Source organism: Centroberyx affinis, unplaced genomic scaffold, assembly GCF_046629955.1.
Source record: "Centroberyx affinis isolate AG114_WGS23_722 - 3 ecotype Tasmania unplaced genomic scaffold, CSIRO-AGI_Caff_v1 ptg004352l_1, whole genome shotgun sequence".
Classification (NCBI taxonomy): Eukaryota; Metazoa; Chordata; class Actinopteri; order Beryciformes; family Berycidae; genus Centroberyx; species Centroberyx affinis.
Genome location: NW_027282050.1, coordinates 113,617 through 137,572, shown reverse-complemented (window position 1 = coordinate 137,572; position 23,956 = coordinate 113,617). Strand labels below are relative to the sequence as shown.

Genomic DNA, 23,956 nt, shown 5'->3' with positions numbered 1-23,956 from the left:
ATCGAAAACTGTCATGGGGCGACTAATATGCACGGCCCAGCTGCGGATTCGAACGGCAATGATTCACTAGATAGCGCGCATTCATCATATACTTTCCACCTCATCTCTCTAGGATTCTATACTACCTCGACCTGCATCTCCTTCATAATTCTCTCTCTCTCTCCCCTCACCCGCTAGGTGATGGCAGAAGGCTCTCTAGTATCCATGTTGTCCTGTCAGCAAAGCATATTCCACAGGGAGAGGACAGTATGGAATGGTCAGCCGGCCCAAAATAGCACTGCAGTGAGGGAGAGCAACTGATAGCAAGAGGGATTCAGCTTCTGTCCCTCATGTACTCGCACACACGAGACACTTGCATATATGGCGCTCCTGTGAATCAGACACACACACATACACACACACACACACACACGCACACAGACACACACACACACAAATAAATGAGAGCTAAATCAAACCGAGCTTTTTGTTGCAAAATCATGAGTCATGGCAAGTCTATTCTTAGTTCGGGGGTGTTTGTGTTTGCCCAAGTTGTGTGCACTTAAAGTGATGCTGCACAAGAGGCCAGACTCCCAACAATCTCTTTGGGAACACGCTTTGGGTCACTTTGGGCAACAGATTGTAGACTCATCTATGCATCACGGTTATATAAAACTCAGGTGGGTAGGAGAGGACCGCGATTCTTAGACCTCTTTAATTTGTAATTTAAGATTCCTCAAGAAAAGACTCAGGAGGTGAATCCATCCAGAAAGTGTTTCATTGTAATGTGGAATTTTATCAAGCCATGTTAGGTTTATTCCATTAACTACTACCCAGCGGATTCCCTGTTATTCAGCCATTATCTCCCACTTCTCTTTCAGAGTTTCCGGGCCGTTGGCACAGGACCTGGTGCTTTTAACGAGGCCGCGGCCTTCCAACAACAACCACAAAGCTGGCCGTGAAAGTGTGAACATCCATAGTGCCAGACTCACAGGTGGAAAAGCGTGGCAGAGACACCAGTGAGGATCCTGCGGGCGGAGGGAGCCGGCTGGACGCGCCTGTTGTGGGTGTTTCTCTGGCAGTGTCTTAGCTGGTTGTTGTGAGGAGTGAGAACGAAGCAATCAGCAAGTATACTGCCGCAGAAACTCTTCGCACTAAGAGGCCCCGGGATCACACCCATCAGAGGAAGAAAACACTGAGAGAAAGTGGAGAGAGAAAGAGAGAGAGAGGGGAATGAAATGCATACTGTATTAGCATTGTAACTCATGGGACGCCTGCATTGTTTTCACGTGTGCTGACACAGTAGAAGTGAACGCTGATCAGATTAATAAGAGCTGAGGAACTGATAGAGAGTTAAGTGAAGATACTGTGAGCGTGGCGTTTTGTTTACAGCTTCTACAATATTCACAGTGGGATCAAACTTATGATACTACAATATGTGTTATACTACTATGAGTCTCTGCTGCCATCTTGTGACCGAAAGCACACTTGAGCTTTTGTGCATCCAACACTGCAGCAATTTGTAACACCATGTTCATACTGTTTTTCCGTTCAGATAGCCGACGTTCCCTTTCATTCAGAAAACATGGTTTGCCAAATTAGCCATGATTGGGATGATTTATTTATCAATTATATTGCAATTGCATGTACTGTAGACATTCATTTCTGTTTAAATCTATTTCAAATGTATTTTTGTGTCATGAATTGTAAGCAGTTGTCTGGTTGCTAACATGTTAATAATAGTTATGTATTGTTAATTATACTTTTAGATTAATAATTTATCACCTGCTATGTCTCTTCAATCATAATTTCTTCATGTCAAAATTATAATTGTAAAAAAAAAAAGAGAGAAGGAAATAAAAGTCAAGGACAGATTATTTATTTCTTTTCTTTTGTTCGTCCCCACATTGCACATTCTATTTGTAATTATGTGGATAACTTGAGTTGTATAAAAGCACTTGAAGTCCTTGAAAAACTGCCCTTGCCGTGCCTAGGCAATAGACCTAATTAGTGCAGGTGGGCCAGAGAGGACCTGAACGCCAGCACACATTAATTTAGACTGTAAGCTTTTCACAAACACACAAAGCAAGCACAGGCTCAGTTTCGTATACGGTCTGCTGTTGATACTGAAGACAGGCTTAGTAATCAGAGGCTCCAAGAGCAGCTTTCGCCTACAGAATCACAGATCTGAAGTTGATTTATGACGGACACTGGACAGGAACTTAAGTGTACTGTAACATTGATTTTGAGTCTTGGGTGATAATGATGATGATGCAGATGTGCTTACTGCAGACTGAAGGAAAATGAAACACTGCAGTCCTTTGTAAGGCACTATGCCACTGCATTGCTGCAAACACAAAAAGGGGTCGCAGTTTTACTCGGGTGCAGCAGCACAAGAGCAGTAAAATCCTGCTCTCACACAAGGTCAACGGTTTAAAACATGGTTTTAAATCTCTCGAGTCCTGAAGCACTCTTTGTCACACCACAGATACAAGGCCACCAAAAAATGAATGACTGCTCGACACAAGGCGTACCAGATACTATTGATTACTTGGAAATGTCAGAGAAGTTTATTTTATAATGGAGGGCAAGCAAGCCGAATGAAATGTTTGACAAGACACAAATTGCATTACCTTCAAGGGAAAAGGGTGAAATTTAGTAAAATTTGTGTAATATATTTGTTTATGATCAAATTCCCTCATTTTTCAAAATGTCAAGACAGACCTGAGCTTTGCAGTCTGGCTGTGAATTGATGGTTTTACTGCGCAGAGGAAAGCTTCTATAGGACGGACAATGCAGTGTATTACTCTGAAATGCACTGAATTGAAATTGAATATGTGCTAGATTTACATACTGATTAAGATAAATATAATGTTGCACATATTTTTACATTAGTTACCAATATAGAGTGGGTCAGTTTGTTACTCTCTTGTGACATTAGAAGGTTTAAGGACACTTAGAGACATTTAGTCTTATATTAGTTATATTTTGTATGTTTTAATGTTAAATAACCTTACTATTACTATTGTATGTGTATTTTTGTAAGGGAATAAGTGGCATAACAGGATCAATAATCCAGCCTGGGACAAATGATTTAATCCCTTTAAATCATCTGCTTGTGTGTTATAATGTGACATACATTCACTCGGGTCTTAAACCTCTTAGGGGCTCAACCAGTAAAGATCATCAGGGCCAAAAATAGACAATAGTGAGTCTGCCTGCTGTACCAGCTGACTCTGAGTTCTTTCTTTGGGTTCCGCTTGGCTCACCAACGACAGACAGGGAGGGGTTAAACACCGGGAGAAAGTTTTGTCTGGTCTGCCACTCCGTAGAAAGCACTTGCGGACCAAGTTTGTAAAGTCATATGGCTCGACTCGACATTCTGTTTTTAATGTCGCCTGACCTGAAGGGAAAATAATGCGGAGAGAAGTTGGTTGTGTCCAAAATAACAGAAGGACATGGAATAGTCTGGTCGTCCGGAAGACTGTTTGGAAACACTGTTGCATGTAAGAAACTAACAGTAACGAGGTGAACGCGCAGTATCTACTCTAATATATGTAATGGCAAGCGGAAATCACACTGTTGTGTACCTTTCTGAGCAGGTCGTTGTTTTGGTTTCATGCGCTCTGTCGTTTCTGGGGTCTTCGCTGATTATCTGCACCTACATCGTCTGGTCCGATTTGAGGACAACTCCGCGAAAACTTCTGGTCTATCTCTCGCTTTCTGACTGGCTGTCCGCGGTCTCTTACGCGTATGGAGTTTGGAGAGTTTTTGACACAGACTCGGCGGACTGCGTCGCCCAAGGAGCAATATCCACTTTCGCCAACACAAGCTCTTTTTTCTGGACGGTGGCCATCGCCGTTTACCTGTACGTTTTCATCGTGAGGACTAACCAAAGACTTGCTGACAGCTTGGTGTTGTTTTTCCACATTGTCAGGTAAATGCATGCGCTGCACTTTTTTTTTTTTTGTCTTTTCGGGGATTTATTTCGCTATGCTGCTTCCATAAATAATACGAGCCATGAAGAAGTGAATTCTTGTAGGTCGAGGAGTCAAATGAAATCACTTCGGATGGTGTTTATAACTGCAGCTTAACCAGTTGTGCCAGTTAGAGCCCCGAGGCATCATGGGATATTTACCTGATGTTGACTGCCTCCACCTTTATAAAAGAGCCTGGGTATCAACAAAACTTTTCAGGAGCAATGGTTCCCAAAACCCCGAGTCATTTACAGGGTTTAAAGCTAAATGGAAAATAGTTTAATTTAATTTCACCATTATTTCACTCAATAGACTCAGTGACAGAGTGTGTAAGGATGCCTGTTTTTTTGGGGGGTTTTTTTTATCATAGATTTCAGTTATCACCCCACCTACAATACAGACAGTTATGCACTTCTACATAATTAGGAAAATCTTCTCAGTTGGGGTTCCTTGGAACAAAATCTCATTAAATAGAGGTCCATGGTCTAATAACTTTAAGGGTTCTTGACATTCAAATGTTTGAGAACCAGTATTGTAGGCTAGATATTTACTTCGAATACTCTCAATCGGCATATACTGTATGTCATCCTTTGTGTCAGTTTACACGCTGCACATAAACGAGCTGTTCATGATGATTATGAAAAGGTTAGGTGGAAGTTGTCTTGCTGTGTTTCAGCGCTGTAATTGCTCTATTTTTGGAAATAGAAAAATTCTTCCCTTTGTGTACGCCTCATCACAATGTCTGTATTTGCCATTCTAATTTTGCTTTTGTGAATTCCCCGTTGTACTGAAGCTCACACAACAGAGCCATTCATCGAGGCTTGTATACATAACACACAACTAGGACTTGAGCATGATGGTGTTTATAATGAACTCATGGCAATTTGCCATGAAAAGTCAAAAGTCAAAGAGTGCGCTTTGAGAAAAGAGGTAATGGTTAAAATGACAAGATCCTTCCCAAAGTGCTGAAATCATTCTTTGGTCTGATGATGTACAGAGGTAAAGCAACACAACTGATATGAGTTGGCAGTGTGCCTTATGCAACACATAAGCTGCAAGCTCAAGATTAACATCACATGATGACCTTCGCAATATATGTAAACGTTGAGTCTACCAAACATGTTGACTTGGTGGAGCTTTTTATAAGATGACAAGTTGACTCAGTCAGGAAGTCAGAAGTCAAGGTTGGAAGTTGTTTGTTAGCACTCTAACACGTGGTTAAAACGGTCTATTCTGTGGCCTAGCTGGGGCGTGCCTCTAGCCATTACAGTTGCAGCCCTGTGCCTGAATAAGATCGGCTACAATGCGTCAGAGGTGTCCGTGGGCTGGTGCTGGGTCAGGATCCACGCTCCGGACCGCGTGCTGTGGATGCTGCTCACCGGAAAGATCTGGGAGTTCCTGGCTTACCTCACCCTCCCTGTCCTCTACATCCTCATCAAGAGGCACATCCATAAAGCGGTGAGGGTCAAAAACACTGAATACATTTCATGTTACTAGTGCTTATGACAGCCATTGTAAAACCATATTATGGCTTCATTGCAGGGGCATCAATGGGAGAATGAGCCATTTTTCACATTTCCCAAAAACACTTTTTCGAGATACAAGATTATCTGAATTTGACTTCAGTCTAAATTCTGTCTATCCCACAATGTCTTGAAATGATTTTTACCAGTTTACTATAAATCTAACCCATGTTTTGTGTCTAACGCAGCATGCGGCCCTGTCTGAGTACCGTCCCATCTTGGCCAGCAGCCCTCCGTCCCACTCCTTCTCTTCCATGGCTGATAGGAAGCTGACCCTCATTCCCATCATCTTCATTGTCCTGCGCATTTGGAGCACAGTGCGCTTCATACTGCTGCTAGCCGGCTCCCCCGCCAGGCAGAACCCGGTGCTGGTCACTCTACATGTGAGTCTAGATAAAGTGTTCGTTATTTACCCCAGGGTGTCCAATGTAGAGGATGTATGCTAATCCCCTATAATCCACAATTTACCTCTCGTGTAAATGCTGCCTCATCCTATGGGGCGTGTGTGTGTGTGTGTGTGTGTGTGTGTGTAATGAACTTGTGATTATGTGATTGCTTCTGTAATCATAGTGAATCAACATCATAATGTAATAAGTGACAGATAATGTAAGAACTTGTCAAAATGTTATAATATGTCCCTCTAAATGGGCAGAAATCAAACCTGTTAATGCAATAAATTTACGGATAATGTAATAATACACTGTTAACTGGTGATTATTCATTCATAAGGAATGTGACATATTTTTAACTGAAAATGTAATAATGAAATGACTCATAATAAGAAGAAAATATGTTGTTTAATTATTAGTCAATATATCACCAATTACAATTGTTACACCCCAATAAAGTAACAATCACCAGCTAATGTAATAATGTGATGCTGTCACATTATCCAGCAATTAATTACATTAACAGATTTTATTACCTTTTCAACCCATTTAAACAACATTTTGACAAGTTATTAGATTACCTGGCACTTACTACATTCAGTTGCTACACTCCCCTTAATGATTACTCTTAAATACACCCAAAACAAACACTGCGTGCTTTTCCTCTGACCCACCAGGGTATTGGCAACACATTACAGGGAGCAGCCAACTGCATCATGTTCGTCCTGTTCACCCAACCCATCCGCACACGGCTCTGCGCCGCGCTCTGCTGCTGCTGCTCCAAGTGCCGAGCGGAGGCGCCACACTCACAGGACCCCGCTCACAGGCCGCTGCTGGGAGGGGACGCCCCGACCCAGAGAGAGGACAGCGGCGGCCGAGCCTGGGCCGATAGATGATCCTGGATGCCGGGGAAGAGAAGGTCAATATGTAGAGAGCGGAGGATAGTCTCCCAGTCTTCGCACCAGCCTCATTACAGCAAGTGCCTGCAAAGAGGGTGGGAGATTGTGCAGGTGCATGCACATCGTCTCACAGGACGAGTCACACACATGCACTTTGGGTGATGAGGATGATTGAGCACCCGCTGCTTGACCGTCCACCAGCGTTTGGTGAAGCCTTTGAAATGTTGCACATTGACTGTACTGTACATACATATTGTGTGCTAGTTTTTTCATAGATGCCAGATGCAAGTGAAACCGCTTTAAAGTGCATTTGCACTGTGAATTGTTCTTTGTTCTTTGTATGTGTTTCTTTATGTTTGCATTTTTGAAAAACAATACACTCCTTGGTTTACAGTTTAGAAACTTTATCGTGCACTGTATGTATTCATTTACATTCTGAGGTGATTGTTCTGAAGTGAGTAGTAGTTCAGTATTTTTTACTCCTGCTCAGTGTTCTGTTGATAACTGTGTTCTATTTATAAAAACCTAAACCTAAATTTCATTGTTTGAAAGAAAGTGATGATGATGAACCATTGGATACATACAGTATATAGCATTCATACCATGGATAATGATATGAATTAGTTTAAATGTTTCACGTTTCACAGAAAGTTGGAGAAATCTGCTGACTTTGACATCAAAATAATGTTCTTTTCTATATTTCTTAACTTGGTTTTGGTTTGGCTGTGTGCTAGATTTTTTTGTGCAAGAAACTTTTATACACATGACCACTGATCAGTTGAAATATAATAAATGAAATGATGATGTGGGCACTACTATGCATGGTTTGCAGCTACACAGATTGCTGTAACACAGTGTTCAATTCACTCAAATAAATACATGGAGTTAAATTAAAACAGAAAATTCAATCACACTATGAGGCTTACATCAGGTATTGATTCCCTTTATAGTTTTTCTTCAAGATTTCTCTCAAAACCCATCGATTCTTGCATAACCACAGAGTTGCAACTTTTTTCATGCAGCAGTTGCAAAAGCCCATCAGCTTTCCACATAACACCAAAATAAACTTGCCATCGTTAGCTGTCATTGTGGTCAGGATGCATGACGTGTCATCACATGCGTCCACCTTCCTTGAAACTCGAGGCTTTTTGAGCGAGCCTCACTTCTCCTTTGACCTCCTCCTGTTGTTGGCTCCCGTTCACCCGACTTAGCTACAGGCCACAGACCGGGCAGAATGCATTCCAATGAGGAGGATGAACCCACTGAACCCCTCTGACCGCGGGGTCCCGGGACCTCACATGTATCACAATGCTACCACACGGTCTTTCACAGCTCCCTCAAGTCTTTACAATCTCGTCTCAAGATCCAATGAATCTTAATGAGCCTGTCTCGGAGATGATGAGCTACAATCAATAAGATTCATTAGCATGGGGGCCGGGAGAGAAAGGGGGAAATTCCACTGTGCTGCGTTGCACGGTCAATTTTCTTTCATCCACAAGTGATTATTGTTTACTCGACCCTCTCAGAGGTCAAGTGCTCATTTTAGAATTCCCTTTGTGGAGGCATGGTAAGTGGATTTATATATCTTTTATGTTCTCTGTTTTAATTAGGCCATGTATAACCATATGACATTGTTGAAATAATCCTTTTTCTCGGGTCAGACTAAATGCTAGGCTTGAGACTAATCACAGACTTTTCATTACACTGCAACTACACTGCATCATATGAGGACAGTTAGTTGAATGTGACAGCACTATTACATTTCCAGAACGTGGGGATTTATGAAGTCAATTAATTGAATGTTTAGACTGAAAATATTAAATGGAAAAATATACTCTGTTTTCTTTTAGATGAAGAGTTTTCCCTCAACTCTATCTAATTTTATCTGGCATCTAAAGTAATGGTACGCAGTGCAGAGGTCCTTCTCCTGGGACCATCAGTAACACTGGGAAAATGGGGGAAGAGAAGGCAGTTTATGCTGATGACGTCCAAAAAAAAGGCCAGTAAACAGTTTTTTGTCCTTGAGGACAGTATAGACCGTATGGAGAAATGACACATACCTTCATTCCTGCAGGAGTTAATCCATTGTATTGGTTTTGGAGATTTGGCTGACATTGAAGCAACTTTAGCCTGTGGAAACACTTAAGGATGGGGTTTCTGCTCTCTCCTTTTCTGCTGGCTCTCTGCCCGCTTAATTCATTAACTTAAGAGTACTAGAGGGCCACGCTGCATGCGGTGACCATTCACCAGGCATGTTAATGGAAATCCTTTATTCAAAACATAGGCTGTTCATTTGGCTGTGTTGATGGCCCTTGGAACCAGTGCCAAAACACATTAACCACCAAAGGTAAGGGGGAATTTATTAGGACATGCAACTTGACATTTGAATTGGTAGTGCGGTACAGTGATAGAGCAATGTTTATGCACATACTATTACCTAACCCAGGAAAGATATTACACACATCCAGACAGTGGTTAATGTTTGATTCCCAGAGTTATTCAGTTTGTGAATGCGGTGTGCCAGTAAGTGTCCACTTTGACAAAGCTCACATGCTCTATAAGCCCTTCCTTGCATTGTCTATAGTAAGCCTATGCAGGGGATCTTGCAGATACATAGCTCCATCTTCTGGAGCAAACTTCATTATACAAGGTTTCACTGCCAGGAATAGCTGAGTTTCTATTTGCAATGTCAATATAGTCGACTGTCGTAGTGAAAGGCCCCATCCAGAACTAGAACACACCACCAGCTGTGATCCCACAGTCATCCCACTGCTGGTTTTGTTTATGTTTATTCCACTGGATTAAGTACATTTTTCACATGGTCTTTTTTAGCTTTAGCTTATGATTAAAGAACTTACAGGATGTGACAGCCAAACATATATTTTATTTGACAGCTAAACATATACTTCATTTTTAATGTGAATAGTTTGATGATAGTTGTATTATTTATAAACACTGGAACAAAGTTGATTTATATTTTGAGTTATGGTGATCTTAAAGTTGGAGAGGTTTTTCCTATATAAGTCTATGTGAGCATGATTTATATACATACGCATGCACAAAAATCCAGGTTGGGTCTTAAACTCTTTAACTACAGTGTTTTTTTCAGTTGGAAGAATAAAAATAAGTGGGCTACAAAAACAGGTTGAAACCCTGACCCTAAAAAATTCTAAAATATTTTGTTTTGATGATACCCACCAGGTCATAGTTGACCCTGCTCTATTTCACTGGTTACAGTTTATAGCTACATATCTGTAGAACACCACACTTTTCCTTGAAATTATCACATGATGTTTTGCTCTGAGCCTTGTTCTGAAGTGCAATTATTCACTGTGCCCACCAGCAGTATCAACTCACAGATCTGCACTGTAGCAGCTCCCTCTTTTTGCAGCGGGGTGGCTCGAAGCAAACAACATGCAGCTTTTAGATCAAACAGCCCCAGGGCCGTCATATTGACAAACAGACACAGCATTAGAGATGAGAGGCAATGCAGCACATGATAAAAACAAGAGAAAGCAAAAAAAAATGAGGCTCACAGCTGTGTTGCTTTTCCAGAATATTAGTCTGTTGTCTGCAGCGTGAGAACAGATAAGTCCCTCAAATTTCACAAGGATCAGAATGCAAATCGACTGTTTAATGTAGATGTTACCTCTTCTTGTGTCGTCATTTTGTAATAAAACGTCTTCAGTGATGCAGCCCTCAGGTGGGTGAGTAATAAAGATACTCATCTCTCAATAATTTTTTTTATGTTGATAACATTTATAACGTAAGCACTTTCCCGGCACCTGTAGACCTTATCAATTGAACCTGCCAATTTACCTGACTGTAGAGTGTAATAAAAGTATCAAATATCAATACTCAGCACATGGCTCAGTATTTATATTCCCGGAAGTTCTTTCAACAGTAAAGTCAACAACATGAAAATTATGGCCATGGCGAAGCAGTAAACTACTGCTACGCTCTCTGATCTAAGATTTACTTTTATTGTCCCCTTGGGGAAATTTGTCTTGGTGTCACTTCATAAAAACATCAGTTCCATACTTAGCATATTTCACAATAAACATACATATTCCTACATACCAATAAAATAAAATAAACAACCCATTGCCCCACCCCATCGCCATACTGTTGCACTGAACGCACTGCTGCTATAGCCTATTTCTGAGAAATGATTGCACAACGTCTCCAGGCACATTTAATATAATATTGCACAATAACTATAGCCTCACACTACACTGCTATTAAGAATTTTAGTTGAGCTAGGCACAAAGGAATGTTTAAAGCAGTTGAGTTTACAGCGAGGCACTCCAGAGGGTAGGAGCTGATCTCATGTCCAAAGGGCAGCTGGAATGCAGCGGTGCAGCAATAACACTGCTGCACTGCTATTATTGTTGAAAGTGACAACAGGATCAAGCACAGCCATGACGGAGAATGAAGACTGGGGAACACCTGTGGAGAGGAGAGGGGTGAGTTAGAAATCATCATCGCACCATGATCACATTTCAAGTCTTATTCTGTCTATTTTGTGTGACAGTGTGCTAATAGTGTAATCATGACAGATGATGTTTATGTTATAAGAAGAGATTTTAAAATGTGCACTGATGTCCCTGGCAGAGATTAACTGCTGTCCTGGCACTGGCAACACTCATATCTGCATTTGGTTCATCCTTCCAATATGGTTACAATGTGGCTGTGATCAACTCTCCATCACTGGTAACCCAAGTTTTATTGTATAGTAATTGTGTGATTACAGTAACAAAAGCTACACAGTATTGCACAATAGTATAGGGGGGCAGTATCATGGCTCCAGTGTACAAAATATCCAATGATGATGACATTCTGGTTTGTCCTGCTCCGTCCAGTTCATGCAGCAGTTCTATAACTCCACCTACCTGGAGCGTCATGGCCGACCGATGGAGGAGAACTTCCTGACTCTGCTGTGGTCCCTGTCTGTGTCCATGTACCCTCTAGGAGGCCTCTTTGGCTCTCTGATGGTTGCCCCTCTGGTCAACAAACTGGGGAGGTAATACTGCATTGTATATCAGGTCACATTCATGCTGAGTAAAAAGTGTGTACGTTTGTACGTTTGTACGTTTGTTTGATGTGACTTGATGTGTTGAATCGCACGGCAGGAAGGGCACGCTCCTCTTCAACAACATCTTCTCCATCGTTCCTGCTGTGATGATGGGAGTGAGTGAGATTGCCAAATCCTATGAGATCATCATTGTGGCTAGAATTATAGTGGGCATCTGTGCAGGTCAGAAGAACTAATGCATTCAACTATTCAAGTAATCCAGACTGACTAGGCACAAGAGGAAGTTGAACTAAAGTCATTAATGCCTCTAAAGTTGTTTTATTGCACCTGCAGGTCTGTCATCCAATGTGGTGCCAATGTATTTGGGCGAACTCTCTCCAAAGAACCTGCGGGGAGCGATTGGCATCATACCGCAGCTCTTCATCACCATTGGCATCCTCAGTGCCCAGGTGCTGGGCATCAGAAACATACTGGGCAACAGCACAGGTAATGACTGGAATAAACGTCTGACATCCTTTGGCTCATTTGTCAGAAGTTGAAGCACATTTGACAGATGTTTTAGGAGATCTAGGAGAGTAGGAGAGTCTTTGGATGGGTCCACTGGTCAAAAGAGGTGTCTCTGTTCCCTCTACACAGGCTGGACCCTCATGCTGGGTCTGACCGGTATCCCTGCCCTAATAGAGCTACTGCTGCTGCCCTTCTTCCCAGAAAGCCCCAGGTACCTGCTCATCCAGAGAGGAGATGAGAAGACCGCAAGGAAAGGTGAGAACACAAAACAGGCCTCACACGGCTGTTGGAGAGAAAGACAGAGAGAGACCGAGGCAGAGAGAGTGGTTGGTAAATAATAAATAGTAGCAATGATGTGAGAGACAGATGGACCTATATTGTGATGTTCTGATGCCGCCGACCCCCTTAGCGCTACAGCGCCTGCGTGGCTGGGAGGACGTGAATGAAGAGCTGTCGGAGATGCATCTGGAGGACCAGTCGGAGAGGGCCGAGGGCCGCCTCTCCGTCGTCACCTTGCTGTCCCAGCGCTCCCTCCGCTGGCAGCTGGTCTCCATCATCATCATGAACATGGGCCAGCAGCTGTCGGGGGTCAACGCGGTGAGACACGTTGTCCCTGACCCTGACCCACAGTAGCCCACACCATGTTTCAGCTACAGCACCAGATGAGACTGTTGTGTTGTGTCAGAAAGTCAGTTTTTCTTACTGTCTTGTGGACAAAGCATCAGGATACAAAACAAGAGCTACTTTCACTTCTTTGGCTTCATTCTTTCCCTGACTCATGTAAAATACTGAGGCCCGATGATAGATCTAACCCTCCCAATGTCTATTTTAATCCATTATTTATATAATCGTCTCTCCACTATTTCTATAACCATACTGCCTCTCTCCCTCCCTCCCTCCCTCCCTCCTCAGATCTATTACTATGCAGATAGCATATATGCCTCTGCAGGAGTCAAGCAGAATGACATCCAGTATGTCACAGTGGGAACAGGAGCAGTGAATGTCTTCATGACCATAGCTGCTGTAAGTACAGATTCAAAAGAGTTAAGAATTAAAACCTCTGAGTGGGAAGGAGCTGGAATCTATGAATATATCGCTCAGTAGAAGAAGCTCTTTGCACCTGATAGTTTTGTCATAACAGTGAGTTTGTAATCCCAGGTCTTCATAGTGGAGGCCTCAGGACGGCGGCTGCTCCTCCTCATTGGTTTTGGGATCTGCTGCGGAGCGTGTGTACTGCTCACCACAGCGCTCAACTTCCAGGTACCATGTGAGAGCTACAGTGAAACTCACATCCTCAAAATGTTACTCTTCTACCCTCTAGTGGCTGTTGTTTATCACACAGCAATAAAAATATGTGCTATAGGTAACATGACTGTTATACAGGACATAACCTGTGCTGCATCCCTTTAATCTCACCTGGATCCAAAATCATTGGACTGGGATCACGTCACTTTAAACAGCACCACGGTTTTAAATCTGTGCCTGCTGATGGGAAAATTGAGAGGATTATGTTGCATGTTTGTTACTGTTTGAAATAAACCTCATCAATACAGCTGCTTGATAATAACAGCAGCTGTTGGTCTGTGTTGACAGGAGAGTGTGTCCTGGATGCCCTACGTCAGCATAGCCTGTGTCATCATCTACGTCATAGGACATGCCATAGGACCCAGTAAGACTGGCCGACCCAATGGGTGTTTATACACACACTGATTACAACAGGGTGCTCCATTAGCTGAAGTGTTGTTTGGATGTGACTAGACACGTAATGATATATGTTGAAAAACTCCAGCTCAGTTGTTTGAGATGTGAGCTTCTTCGACGTAACCCGGAAGAGTGATGATGTGTCTGAAGTGTTTTGGTTGTGGTTAAACCTCATGTGTGTTCCAGGTCCCATTCCTTATGTGGTGACCACCGAGATGTTCAGGCAGTCGTCCAGGCCGGCCGCCTTCATGGTGGCAGGGTCTGTCCACTGGTTGTCCAACTTCATCGTCGGCCTGGTCTTCCCCTTCCTAGAGGTCCGTCACACAACTTCTTGTAGCTCTTTCATTATTTTCAAAATGTAACTGCTTACAGATTATATGTTTCAAAGTGTAATCAGCAACATAATCCTTTGACGTACTCCAGCTCCTTAATGTACAGTAAGATCATAATTTTCAGTTATTATTGGATTAGTTTACTACAAAAGGTCACACTTTAGTTGGATAGTCCAATGTTGATACTCAACTTCCTATCAAGTGACAACAAAATGTCACTAAAACGTCTACTGAGTTTCAAATGATACTCACAATTGTGTGAAAAGTAGTCTTGTATAGATAGTCTAGTATAGATATTCAATGTCTGGGCTAGGGTTAACTTAAAAAGATGGGGTTTGAGTTAGAAATATGGCCAGGGTTAAGTGAACCTTTATTGAACATCTACTTTTTGAGTATCAACACTGGATTATCCAAATAAAGTGTTACCATAGAAATGTATTAAACATGAAGTTAAATGGGGAACCATCATGCCAAGTGTCAAATGATAAAAAGAGAGCAGATAGGCGAGCTCAGCTGAATTCCAATGTATGTAGTAAGCTGCTCTTTGGGTACAAGACTTGGTCATCAAACAAGGGAAAAAAAAGGATAATTGTGCACTCCAAAAAACCAAGGCAACCAAGGCATTCTTATGTGATAAAAATAAAAATCATATAAGTGGGGATGTCAGTTAGACGTCCCTCCTTGTTGGACATGCCAAGATAATAAAAGCATTTTAATATACAAGTAAGAGTGCCTTGGTTTGGAGTGCACAATTCTCCTTTTTTCCCTTAAGTGTCAAATTATGTTTCTCTGTATAGTTTTGCAATCAAACTTTCAGTTTAACCCAACAAGCAATCACATTTTAAGTATCCATGATCTGATTACTATATTTTTAGTAACTAATAGATTACAGCTGCTATTTTTGTAACCACATTAATTTAACACATGTAATCCTCTACTACCAAGCTCTGTTCTTACTCTTACCAAGGAGAACTAGCTACAGTTTGGTCTAGGTTGATAAAGAATTAGTCACTGGCTATTGAAAACAGTTTTGTCATTTTGGACTTTTTAATGGATAGATGCCAACAATGGTGTAACCTTAACAAGAGATAAACATAAACACCTCCTCTATCAAATCTTCATCTGCAGCCCAAAAAAGGACAGGAGGAGGCTGTGTATGATGGAAATGGCGATGTTTGAGTAACAGAAACCACATTTCTTGGAAAAGCATTCCAATAAGAGCACCGTCCAACATCAAACCCCCCTTCACCTTGGCTGGTGTTTATGTCCCCAAACCGTTTCTGGCTACTTAGAACGTTTAATATTAAGAACAGGCTGATCCCATTTCTGTCCCTGTTCCTCCAGAGAGGCCTGGGCTCCTACAGCTTCATCATTTTTTCCGTCATCTGCCTGGCCACGCTGATCTACATCTGGCTGGTGGTCCCAGAGACCAAGAACAAGACCTTCCTGGAGATTAGCCAGATGTTCGCCAAGAGGAACAAAGTGGAGATCAAACTGGGCGACGGGGACCTGCCACTGAAAGAGAGCAAAGACAGCCTAGAGGATGTAGTGAAGGTCACCGCCTTCTGAGGAAAAATGAAAGCATTCAGAGGAGAGGAAGTCTCCTCTCTGGGGGGGGATTGTAATGGAATGGAAATGGTTTAATTTAGCCTCCATTTGTTACATCAAATCTCTACACAATCTCTTTTTATAGTTTGTTATGTGTCTGCTATAAAAGATCAAAGAGCTTTGAACACATTTCTGCACAGACTAGGAATACTGTGCGACTGAACAATTGTGGTTTACACAGTAAATGCCAGTACAATCATTAAAACCTTAAACAGGTGTTGGTGGGTGCTTAAAGTAATTAAATAAGCCAACAATTCACTTTATAGGGCTTTATTGATGATACAAAGATATGAATACAGTACAAGGCCGATGCTGTGATAGATATTGCTTAACTGCTGTTGTGCATTAAATATTGACTTACAGATGTCTCAGAGATATTTGTTATCCTTCATTTCATATGCAATACACATGTTCCATCACTGCCATCAGCACTGATATTTTGGTATAGATTAATCAATGGCTTTCTCAAATCCACATCTCCAGCTAAACCACACAGTATATTGGCATGGTAAAGCTCATATAAACAGAGCCACTATGGACATCTGTAGTCACTCTCCAGCTGCACCCCTCCATACAGGCTGAGATGTGTGACCCCCCAGCTGAACACGTTGCCCATCACTGTGCCGTTCTTCTCACATGACATCTGCTCCCGGATATCCGCCGTGGTCAGCACATAGTCCCACACGTTGATGTCCGTCATCTTACCCACAAAGGCATCTGAGTCAGAGATGCCCAAGAAGCCGTCCTGGTCTTTACCCAGGATGAACACACCGCCGGGGCTGACCGTATAACCGCCTCTCAGGTACTGCTCCTCCCCCACCATGCCGTTGATCCACAGCTCCGCCCCTCCGTTGTGGGATGACCAGGTGATGCAGTAGTTGGCCCATTCGTGTGACTTAAAGCTGTGCGGCAGGTTGACGAACTCATTGTTAATCCAGAGGCCCACTTCATAGCCGATGGTGATCATCAGCTCGTTGTCGTTGCCGGCACTGGAGTAGGAGAGAACAGTGTGGATGCCGCCAGGCTGAGGATGGACGTGCATGCAGACAGTGAAGGAGTGAAGGTCCATGGGATGGTTAAGGCGGGCCATCGCATAACTGCCAGCATTCCTCTCTGGGAAGTTGAGCACCAGGGGAAACAGAGCGCGCGGATCTGAGGAAGACAGGAAAGCTATAGCGCTGGACTGCAGAGATAGAAAATACCACTTCCTACGCTTATACATACAGTCAAAACTATGAAATAACACAAATGGAATTATGCAGTGACCAAAAAAGTGTTCAAATCAAAACTATCTTATATTTTAGATTCTTTAAAGTAGCCGCCCTTTGCCTTGATGGAAAGGCAAAGGCTTTGGAAAGAAATTCATACACAGGCATCAACTTCAATGTTTATATTTGTCAAAAAAACAAATTTCAAGCATTTAAGCATAAGAGCTTTAACATAAGCTTTAACATAATGAAAAACATGGGGGAAAAATGGAATCACACTGAAAACTAACCACTCACCATTTCTGGAAGGCCTGGAGTCACGAGGTCCACCTAAAGGGAACAAGAAATAAGGAGAAAAATCAGCCGATTCTGCAGAGTAGCTACATATGGAAAATTCATTTCATATTCAGCCATCCGTTGCAGTTTCCAGGATATAGCTCACACTCCACTTACTTGAATGTATGTGCTTTCCAAGAGACGTTATCAGACCCTCAATCCTCAGGAGCTTGGACTCGATTTCATCTTGCCGACAAAATGCTGAGAAGAAACGGGGTGAATGAAAATGGCCTCTCAGGTACTTATTTGGAAAAATGTTATTTACATCAAGGATCAGGCCTTTTATAGTGCTGTAGCTCAGTTCCAAAGATATTGCCCTGTTGTGTAATATGATTTCGTATGTACGAAGTTACAACAGGCTACATACTTCCTTTCCCGAGGCGTGGCAGGAAGGAAGACTCCACCACACGGTCGTTCAGAGGCTGAGCCATGCGGTAGTCATTCCACAGGGTCTTGTTGTCGTGGTCCATCAGCGTACTCTCCAACTTCTTGATCTGAACACAACAGAGAAGATGAGAAACACACGACACGGCAACACCACCATCACCGACCCGCTTCCATCACATGGAAACAGTTCTTTTCCATACATGAGCAAAAATGGAAATTGAAGGATTACAGAATCAGGAGGCTCTTTCGGTTGGGTATATACTGAAATAGTTGAGACAGATGCGGGACGCATCTGTCTCAACTATGATGAAAAGTCACGCTCCCAAATAATGCTGCATGAAATTCCCTGCTATTCCATTCTCAAAATGCTACCATTTTGTAAGTAACTTTAATTTAAACTTTTAAGATTTACTTTCTTTGTTAGATGTATTCTTAAGAAGAGCCGGTGTATGTTTTTTTCAAATGGCAGAATTTTTTTAACAAAACTCTTCATGTAATGACTAATATTGATGCAGCGGATGTCTGCTGTTACCTGGGTGTGGGAGAGAGTGATGGGCGTATCGAACACAGTCCAGAGGATGCTCTCGTAGCAGGGCGGCGTGGTGAGGGAACCCTGGTATCTGAAGAAATGGTTGAGGTTCTCGGGAAGCATGTCGCGCACATTGATGCTGGATATGTTCATGGCCTGACCTGGAGGGATCGCATTAAAGTCATGTCAGACTCAAAAAGGAAACACGGCTCATGAAACTTCAGTAGTCAATTCCAACATAATAGAGTAACTCACCTGCATACTTGATTTTGGCCAGGTTGGAGATGAAATCGCTATAGTAGGTGTTCTCAAAATGCCCATCCTGAAAATATACCAAAACTAAGTTAAACACTGGCAAGCTAAAAGGCTCAGTCAAATCAGAAGACTTTATTTGGGTAAAGAGCACTGGATGAGAATCTTTTTTTTTGTTATTAAAGTTTTTATTTATTTAAATATACACAAACAGACAGTATTATTACCTTTAGCTATAAAACATCCAAAGGCCCATGGTAAATGCACATATTTAGAGCAACCAAAATAAACATTTAGCAGTTACAGCAATACAACCAGATCATCACCGTGTCCCAGCAATACTATGAGCGAAAAAGCGATCCCATGACCTCTTAAAGTTCTCACCTTCATCATTGACTCTAGCTAACATGTGTTCATATGATACTATTTCTAACATAGATTCTACTGGATGAGAATCTTGAACTTAACTTGCTTGAATATCAGTTGGGAAAAAGTGCACCAATAACTCTCTGCCTGAGTCTCACTACACTGCTATCATGGTGGATGCCTGCAGTAGTGTTGCTACAGCGATGACCTCTCACGGCAGAGAGCCACTGACTGCCCAAGACCCTGGGCATTCCTTTGGAAACAAACACTCATTCAATATGCCGTCACGCAACCGCCCGCTCAATAGAGCCTTTTACCCACCAGGATGACCGACACAATTACAGTATCATACACTGGAAAGGGCATTAGGTCATTTGGCAACTTGTCCATTTTCACCACAAAGGTTTTTGTGTCACATACAAGTTCATATTATATACTACCAAAGGCATTCATGAAGGTCAGACATCAGAAAAGGCCCTGGATTTCCCTAAATGCTCAAAATCCCAGCAGTGCATGAAAGAGGGGGACAAGAAGAAAGGGAACAAAAGTACTTGTGGCATACATCACCTCATAGAAAAAGGCAAGTACTGCCAACCCATCTGGTTTGTCTCTGGCTTCAGTAAAGCTCTTGTACTTGTCAGAGTTGTAATGGACAACATGGAGCTGAAAGACAGGGTGAAAATGCAAAACAAGTAAGCTGCCAAATTATGCCCACGAACTGCTTTCATAAGGTAAACTCTTTAGAGAGAGGCAGGTCATCTAACAACAATATAAAATATAAGAAATTTCAATTCAATTCAAACCTTAATTTAAACAGTGAGCACACAAACTCGATTTTACAGCAGTGTTCTATTTGACATGGGCAGCAAAGAGATATATAAAGTGAAAATGTCCAATACAATGCAAAGTTAATCAATGGCATGACAGGACAATACAGAGAAGTAACACAACATTAAGGACCTTACATAAAACAAGAACAAAGGCCTGTGTCAGATAAATTTGCATGAACTATGCTCTGAAATGGGGTAGCAGAAGGAGTGAGACTAGGTTTATCCTTGAGTTTGTTCAACTTATAAGATGCATAAACACTAATACTGATTTTCTTATTAACAAATTGGAATTCCAGAGCTAGATAATCCCATGATCTGGTTATAGTACAGGAGTGAATCGGGCTACTACAGTAATTTCTGTAGCAATGCTTGGTAGATAAACACTAAGCAGCAGGAGATTGTGTTGCCTGATTGTGTTGATGTCCAGTTTAGTCTCTGATAGCTACACATTACATATTTGTGTATAAAAACTGTCACCATTTGATGAAGCTGCACTCTGCTAGAGAGAATCCCAGAGTTTTAATGTATAAGATGTTTATATTGTAAATTGTAGGCCTAACATCACTGCACTGCTGCACCAGGGCTTGTATACAGAATTAGACTAGTTGTTTTCTGTCCTGGGCTGGTGCAATTGTTTCTTGCTTCCCAGAAATGAGTCTATTTTCTGGCCAACCTCTGCCATGTAACGGATGCCGTCTATTGTGTGCTCTGCCCCGCTCTCCTCCAGGTCCCAGCCGCCCCAGTGAAGGTGCATCTGGACAGCGGTGTACCGTCCTGGGAGCCCGCTGGTGATCACCATGGTGGGAGGCAGGTCAATTTGGACTGATGGAAACAGGACAGACATTCAAGTGTCTATTTGAATTACTAAAAATTTAGTGAAAGTAAATACTGCATTTTAAAAGTAGGTCTATTTTGAGTTTGAACACTTTATGCATCATCCTCATCTTGCCGTCCCATACCTGAGTGCCCGTTGTTGGACATGAGGAAATTCCCTTTCAGTGCTTCATATCCTTTGAGCTCCAGCTGTAACATGTGGGGGTTGTGTCTGACGCTGCGCCGCTGGATGTCTATGGGAGACTGCTTCTTACCGCCGCAGTCAGGATACTTCATTGGCCAGTGCATCTGGTCCAAAGCTCCCTCTATATAGTGTGGCGAAAAAACAACAACATATGAGCAAAAATCACACTACACACATATCTCCATCCTAACAAATCATTTAGTCTAGTTGAGTCCTAAAATCGTAAAGCAAGTGAAAAAATGCCAATGGATTGAGATAACTTCTTATATCACTTATATCCGACCTCTTGAACAGCATTGGAAACAAGTGAATTTATCTCACCCCAATGGCAGAACTGTAGCCTTTATTTGTGTTCACTGACTTGTCAGGATGGATATCTTTGCAGCGCAGAGCCAACTTGACTCAATTACCCCTCCTTATTCACTCTCCCACAACTATTTGATTTGGGGCCATCAGTAAATAATTGCCTACTGTAGGCTATATAGGTCTACTGTTCTCTGTGTGTCTTCACAGCCCCTTGATGTAACCAAAGTCTGACCGGTGGGTATCCGAAATATTTTGTCAACGCAGCGCGTCACTCAGAAAGCCCAGAAGGCAAATGGCAAATCGGCTGAATGCTGTATGAAAATAACTTGGAAGAATGTTTGAATTAAAAAAAAGATATGAACATGATGGGTAGCGAGACTTCTATAGAAATTTTACTCTGCTTCTCTCTTTTGTTATTTAAAAATAAAGGAAACCAAGAACCAAAACATGCATTGAAAAGTGTGCTACATTTTACGCATCAAAAGTTCTCATTGGTCGGTCGGGCAGAAGCGATGCATTTGCATAAACTATTTCTAATAAGTTTTTGCAATCATTTGGTGTTTAACATGCTCAGTTATACTCATAACAAATTTGAAAAAAAAAATCTAAATCCTCAAACACAAAAGCCTACCTGTGTATGTCCAATGAATTCCATCATGCGGTATCCCGGCACTGACAGCACAGACCAGAACGGCAGGGACGAATAGAGAGAAAAGCTCCATTGCAATAGAAATTCCTTTACTTTGACTTAGGACTCACACTTCGCAGAGGTTTTCTCTCCAAACTCCAACTGCAAGTGAAAGGAGGTGTTGAAACTTCTGCTGAAAACGCCCCAAGCTCTTCCCAGCAGCTCGATGTGCCAAGAGAGAGAGCAGCTCTGACCGACTATCGATTATATGAAAAGTTTTTACCCCCCTGTGTCTTTGAATACGGAGGCGTGTGTTGAAATTGTCTGATGAGATGTCGGCACGAAACAGTTGAAAATCCCTGCAGGTTATTCTACTGTTTCAGTATTAAGTTATGGAGACAGGTAATGTGGCATTTTCTGTAAATAACCACAAGTAACCATTTGTTTACTATGAGGACAGAACTTTGATATTTTTTTCTGGGACATGCTTTCTGTATACAGTCGAGTTCATTATCATGACTTTTTCCATTATAATTCATATAAGCTTGGACAATTACTGTATGAAGCTGTAGAGGAGCTATAGACCCAAACGTAATATCAATATCTTTTTTTTTCTAGTTGTTTTTCATACATTTGGCATGCAAAATCATTCTTGTGTATCCAACAACATGGTCTTAACACTGTTTTTAATACTTTAAGTGCGTCATGTAGGCCTATTCATGCCCTTTTATTTGTATTCTCCTCAAATCCCCTAAAAGGAGCTGCTGACTCACTGGTGATCAGGAAATCCAAACAGTTTATCTCCATTCACAGGAAATCCTGATACAAGTATGTTCATGTCACTGTCACTTTGGGTAAAGCTGGAGGGGAATTCGCCCACTGCAGGAAATCATACTGAGATGAATTATAAGAATCTGAGAGGGAATGGAAATACATAATAGGATAACAGGTATCACCTGCTGAAACACACCAGTCACAACACGTCCCATGCCCAACCTCAAATGCCACAACTGTAAACCTTTGGGGTGTGTGTACATGTATGTGTGTGAGGTATGTGTGTGTGTGTGTACTTGTAAGGACCAAATGTCCTGGCAAGCATAGAAAGATGATTTGCTGATCCTCACTTCTTTAAGGGGTTATTTTAGAGTTAAGACTTGGGTTCAGGGTTAGGGTTAGGATTAGGGTTTGGCTCATCTTATGGTAAATGTTAAAGTTATAGGCTACAGTGCAGAGGGATAAGGGTGGGGTTGGGGTTAGGGGATGACTTAGGGGTATGTGTGTGTGTGTGTGTGTGCGCAAAGAACAGATTAAATTACAAGATGATCAAAGGACCCACTTTGATTTAAGACGTTCATTGTTCCCTTCATGTCATTCCTTCCTCGACTAGAGTTACTACTCCTCTAGTTACGGCCTAACTGATAGATACCAGTTGTTTTGACTTTGGCTATCAACACCCACGGGCTAATGGAACTAATGGTAGTTTAAACAAGGCCAGTTGGTGTAATCAGTATTGACCTATATGGGTGAAGAGACAAGAGAGTGTTTAGTAAATGAGTAATGTCTGAGATCATGGAGAAGGCATGGATTTCATCCCCCCCGGCTCTCAACTTGCATACTCCAGCACTTAGAAATGAACCTTAGCCGTCTTCTTCCTCACTAAATCACTAGGTTTCTATCTGCCCTGAGGGAAATCATAGTTTTTAAGGTCCTGGGGACTTTAATGATGTAATTGCACCAGCCAAGAGCAAGCCTAGTAATTTAAAACCTGTATATGGTGAGCCCAACATATATCATTTAGACTTAGACCATATGTATGGTGCCCTTCCAAATTATTGATGCTCTTGGTGAAGGTGAGTCAAAAAGGCTTTAGAAAATAAACAACACAAATAATTAGCTAAATTATGTGATTTGATTTTTATTAGATGCAACTGCGCAGAATTGTTTAAATTTTCAATATGGGATAACCTTTATTCTATAACAGGTGGTTGTCCTGATGGCTGACACCACCACTGCAATGATCCTGAGTTTGCCATTTAGTTCAATAAATTTCACTTACATTCAGTCCAGCTGATTAAGGTTTGAACCACTGAGATTCTGAGACACATTTTCCTCCTTTTGAGAGCTTTATCAAGCCTTTACAGCTGCC

General features: G+C 41.9%; 3 protein-coding genes across 4 annotated transcripts; 2 read left to right on the top strand and 1 right to left on the bottom strand.

The window, feature by feature from the left end:
* The first annotated feature begins 3,291 nt into the window (after window positions 1–3,291).
* On the top strand, window positions 3,292–7,651 carry gpr157 (G protein-coupled receptor 157). Of its 2 annotated transcripts, none has more exons than XM_071543580.1 (4): window positions 3,292–3,916; window positions 5,201–5,414; window positions 5,668–5,862; window positions 6,567–7,651. In XM_071543580.1, the coding sequence occupies exons 1-4, from the start codon at window positions 3,540–3,542 to the stop codon at window positions 6,762–6,764; spliced, it is 984 nt and encodes a 327-aa protein (XP_071399681.1). In that variant the 5' UTR covers window positions 3,292–3,539; the 3' UTR covers window positions 6,765–7,651. The 2 variants fall into 2 exon arrangements, with proteins under 2 accessions (XP_071399681.1, XP_071399680.1); XM_071543579.1 differs by having other exon boundaries at window positions 6,546–7,651.
* Window positions 7,652–11,188: 3,537 nt separating this feature from the next.
* slc2a5 (solute carrier family 2 member 5) lies at window positions 11,189–15,987 on the top strand. The gene is made up of 12 exons (XM_071543552.1): window positions 11,189–11,233; window positions 11,382–11,480; window positions 11,630–11,790; window positions 11,900–12,024; window positions 12,136–12,288; window positions 12,439–12,564; window positions 12,719–12,906; window positions 13,222–13,332; window positions 13,468–13,569; window positions 13,903–13,978; window positions 14,197–14,324; window positions 15,687–15,987. Exons 1-12 carry the CDS (start codon window positions 11,189–11,191, stop codon window positions 15,909–15,911), a joined length of 1,539 nt encoding a protein of 512 aa, XP_071399653.1. The 3' UTR covers window positions 15,912–15,987.
* A 222-nt stretch (window positions 15,988–16,209) lies between these two features.
* ca6 (carbonic anhydrase VI) lies at window positions 16,210–22,082 on the bottom strand. Its single transcript, XM_071543551.1, has 10 exons — window positions 21,814–22,082; window positions 20,818–20,997; window positions 20,532–20,680; window positions 19,596–19,691; window positions 18,666–18,732; window positions 18,414–18,571; window positions 17,862–17,988; window positions 17,612–17,695; window positions 17,456–17,488; window positions 16,210–17,102 (listed from the first exon to the last, which is right to left on the bottom strand). Exons 1-10 carry the CDS (start codon window positions 21,902–21,904, stop codon window positions 16,483–16,485), a joined length of 1,605 nt encoding a protein of 534 aa, XP_071399652.1. The 5' UTR covers window positions 21,905–22,082; the 3' UTR covers window positions 16,210–16,482.
* Between the last annotated feature and the right edge of the window lie 1,874 nt (window positions 22,083–23,956).

Coding starts and splice junctions, on each gene's coding strand:
- ca6 (XM_071543551.1), bottom strand. CDS start 21,904: ATGGAGCTTTTCTCTCTATTCGTCCCTGCCGTTCTGGTCTGTGCTGTC. Junction 19,692..20,531: donor GCATCCGTTACATGGCAGAG/GTTGGCCAGAAA, acceptor CCTGTCTTTCAG/CTCCATGTTGTCCATTACAA. Junction 17,489..17,611: donor TGGAAAGCACATACATTCAA/GTAAGTGGAGTG, acceptor TGTTCCCTTTAG/GTGGACCTCGTGACTCCAGG.
- slc2a5 (XM_071543552.1), top strand. CDS start 11,189: ATGACGGAGAATGAAGACTGGGGAACACCTGTGGAGAGGAGAGGG. Junction 11,481..11,629: donor TGATCAACTCTCCATCACTG/GTAACCCAAGTT, acceptor TGCTCCGTCCAG/TTCATGCAGCAGTTCTATAA. Junction 12,289..12,438: donor CATACTGGGCAACAGCACAG/GTAATGACTGGA, acceptor CCCTCTACACAG/GCTGGACCCTCATGCTGGGT.
- gpr157 (XM_071543579.1), top strand. CDS start 3,540: ATGGCAAGCGGAAATCACACTGTTGTGTACCTTTCTGAGCAGGTCGTT. Junction 3,917..5,200: donor TTGTTTTTCCACATTGTCAG/GTAAATGCATGC, acceptor TCTGTGGCCTAG/CTGGGGCGTGCCTCTAGCCA. Junction 5,415..5,667: donor AGAGGCACATCCATAAAGCG/GTGAGGGTCAAA, acceptor TGTCTAACGCAG/CATGCGGCCCTGTCTGAGTA.